The following is a 2997-nucleotide window of genomic DNA, read 5'->3' as shown; positions in this document are numbered from 1 at the left end:
TCATATTTTAAGAGGAAATGATTGCTGGTTTTGAGGTTGTGGTGAAGTGAGTTTTTTCTTTGACAGGTGGTATTTCAGTTGAACTCGAAAAGCAAAGCGTATTGAGATTGATTTCATTTATTATGGTGTATATGAACGAAAGAGAGAGAGAGAGAGAGAAAGAGAGAGTGTATATAAGGTTAGCTTTCTGCTTCATTTTGCTCAGAAGTTCTTTACATTAATATATGTAATAGAATTACTTGCAAAATGTCTATGGAGTCCATTTCTCAATTACGTAACCAAGTGAAGCCTTTTCTGGCAGCAATTCTGCTACAATTTGGCTATGCAGGACTATCCATTATTACCAAGTTTGCTTTAAACCAGGGAATGAGCCAACATGTATTGGTAGTTTACCGGCACGCCGTTGCCACTGCCGTCGTTGCTCCTTTTGCTATTGTCTTGGACAGGTCTCTCTCTCTCTCTCTCTCTTCCCCTCTTATTGTTTATATGTATGTCAATTCTTTGCTTAAAAAAAGAAGATACTAATCACATCGATTAACTACCTCTTACGTACAGGAAAGTAAGGACAAAGTTGACCTTCTCTCTCTTTGCTAAGATTGTGTTGCTCGGCTTATTGGAGTAAGAATCTTGACCATTGAGCAACATGCAGCCTTGGGCCTTAAGCTCCAAACAATTATCTTGTTATTATATTACCATCATTTGACATTTGTTCTGGTGGCCGGATCTCAATTAAGCTTTCGTTTTCCCCTTTTCAGACCTGTAATAGACCAGAACTTGTTCTATACCGGGATGAAGTATACTACAGCGACTTTTACATCTGCTATGTGCAATGTTCTTCCTGCCTTTGCATTTTTAATGGCTTGGGCTTGTGGGTACGTAACTCTATTTAGTTCCTTACACACCAATACAGCTTGCAACCATACATGGTATATATATTAAATATGGGGTGCTTAAAATTGAATGCTTTTGCAGGCTTGAGAAAGTGTATATTAAGAGACTGCATAGCCAGGCAAAGGTGTTGGGGACTATAGTGACAGTTGGGGGGGCAATGTTTATGACTCTGGTTAAAGGAACTATGTTGAATTTACCCTGGACAAATCTGGGAAATGCTCATGAAACATCTACAAGTTCTGTAAACAAGCAAGATCCCATCAGAGGTGCTCTCATGATTATATCAGGCTGTGCCTGCTGGTCTGGTTTCATCATTCTTCAAGTAAGATTTCCCAATCAACATGAATTTTAACTTTGAAATTTCGGTGCCCAAACTCACACAAGTAGATGCCCGTATAGTAAGATGCAATTGTTGCTAATTTTGTAGGCAATTACCCTGAAATCATATCCGGCAGAGCTTTCCTTGACAGCTTTGATATGCTTGATGGGCACTCTTGAAAGTAGTATACTGGCCCTTGTAATGGAACGGGGCAACCCCTCGGCGTGGTCAATTCACTTGGATGTTAAGCTCTTAGCTTGTGTATACAGTGTGAGGAGATCTAAATTTAGTTATTTTTTTTATTTTCCTTTGAACATTTAATGTTGGCAGCTGGCTCTTGGACTAGCATTACTCATGATAAGTGAAGTTTTTATGCAGGGCGTGGTATGTTCAGGATTTGCTTATTACATTCAAGCAGTGATAATGAAGGAAAGAGGACCTGTTTTTGTGACTGCTTTTAGTCCCCTAACCATGATTCTAGTTGCAATTATGGGATCATTCATTCTATCCGAAACATTATACTTGGGAAGGTGCGCATTGATCTGATCTCTTCCAGTACTGCCCACAGAAAAAGTTTACCAATTAATGATTTGATTAATTAACTTAAAGGATATATATATTAGGGAAACGAATACGAAACTATAGAGAAACCATTCTATATATATATCGACTATGGACTTACACAGGTATAAAGTTTACTATATTATATATTAGGGTTATTGGAGCAGTCGTCATTGTTGTTGGCCTGTATCTGGTTTTATGGGGCAAGAGCAAGGATCAAGACCAAATTACCATGTCAGAGAGCAATAAGGTACTACCAACAACCCAAAATGCGGCTATCATGGAAGAGAGCATAAAGACTACTACTTCAAATCAAGAATTTGTGGCAATCGATGGATCTAAACTCTAAAGTTCTGTTTTCACATGACTTCCAGTACTAACGTACCTCTGCAGCTCGTGTGTGTGTGTGCGCGCATATATATAGCATTAATAACTTAATACGTACGTGCTTGATCAGCCATTAGGCATGAAATGGGTATGTCCGTTTCTGCAGACCCAAAAACGTAGGATTGCTCATGTACACAGCCGGTCGATCGTGTTTTAGAACTATATATGCATGCATGTGAGGAACAGTACAAGCTAGCTTGCTACTTATCGATCTATAAACTGAGTTATTCTGTGAGAATATTATTGTATTATTATTATTATTATTTAATATGCTTATTTTGAACAACCTAATAATATTGAAAGAATTAAAAGCGCATTTTGATACAATCTTTTAATTTTTATGACTCTTTTTACAACGTTCTAAGCGGATCACCAGTGGTCCTAATTTTCACTTGATGGAGAGAATAATATTCCAGAAGTGCATCATTTTATTAAGAGATTTATTATGCATCAGCTACTATTCACTCTCACACTCCACATTTATAGTTTTTAGAGTGTTTTTTATAGGGCATAGAGATGTTTTTCATATGGTGTACGTGAGGTGTTAAATAGTGGATCACAATGATTATTTTATATTAAAATAAGTCTATTCTCGTTACAAATAGTCATTTTCATTACAAATAACTCGTTATAAATACTTATTTTTTTTGTAATGCCGAAATAATTAATTAGCAGGTACAATAATTAAAAATGGAAATAAAAGTGGATCACAATGCAAACTGGACTTTCTATATCCAAACTAAAAAGCAACAACGTAGATAGATTAGCTTCATTTTATGATCAATGAAATGGCTAAAAAAAAAAAGTGGGGATATATCATTCTGCTCGAATTGCGTATT

The 2997-nt window shown here is 36.5% G+C and overlaps 1 protein-coding gene across 1 annotated transcript; it reads left to right on the top strand.

Annotated features, from left to right (window-relative positions):
- The first annotated feature begins 206 nt into the window (after positions 1–206).
- Positions 207–2396, top strand: LOC108982981 (WAT1-related protein At2g39510-like). The gene is made up of 7 exons (XM_018954477.2): positions 207–446; positions 556–618; positions 756–872; positions 973–1213; positions 1319–1480; positions 1589–1740; positions 1925–2396. Exons 1-7 carry the CDS (start codon positions 247–249, stop codon positions 2118–2120), a joined length of 1131 nt encoding a protein of 376 aa, XP_018810022.1. The 5' UTR covers positions 207–246; the 3' UTR covers positions 2121–2396.
- The last annotated feature ends 601 nt before the right edge of the window (positions 2397–2997 follow it).

This window comes from Juglans regia, chromosome 12, assembly GCF_001411555.2.
Source record: "Juglans regia cultivar Chandler chromosome 12, Walnut 2.0, whole genome shotgun sequence".
In the NCBI taxonomy this organism is placed as follows: Eukaryota; Viridiplantae; Streptophyta; class Magnoliopsida; order Fagales; family Juglandaceae; genus Juglans; species Juglans regia.
The sequence above is the reverse complement of the archived record's forward strand: the minus strand, read 5'-3'. Positions and strand labels throughout refer to the sequence as shown.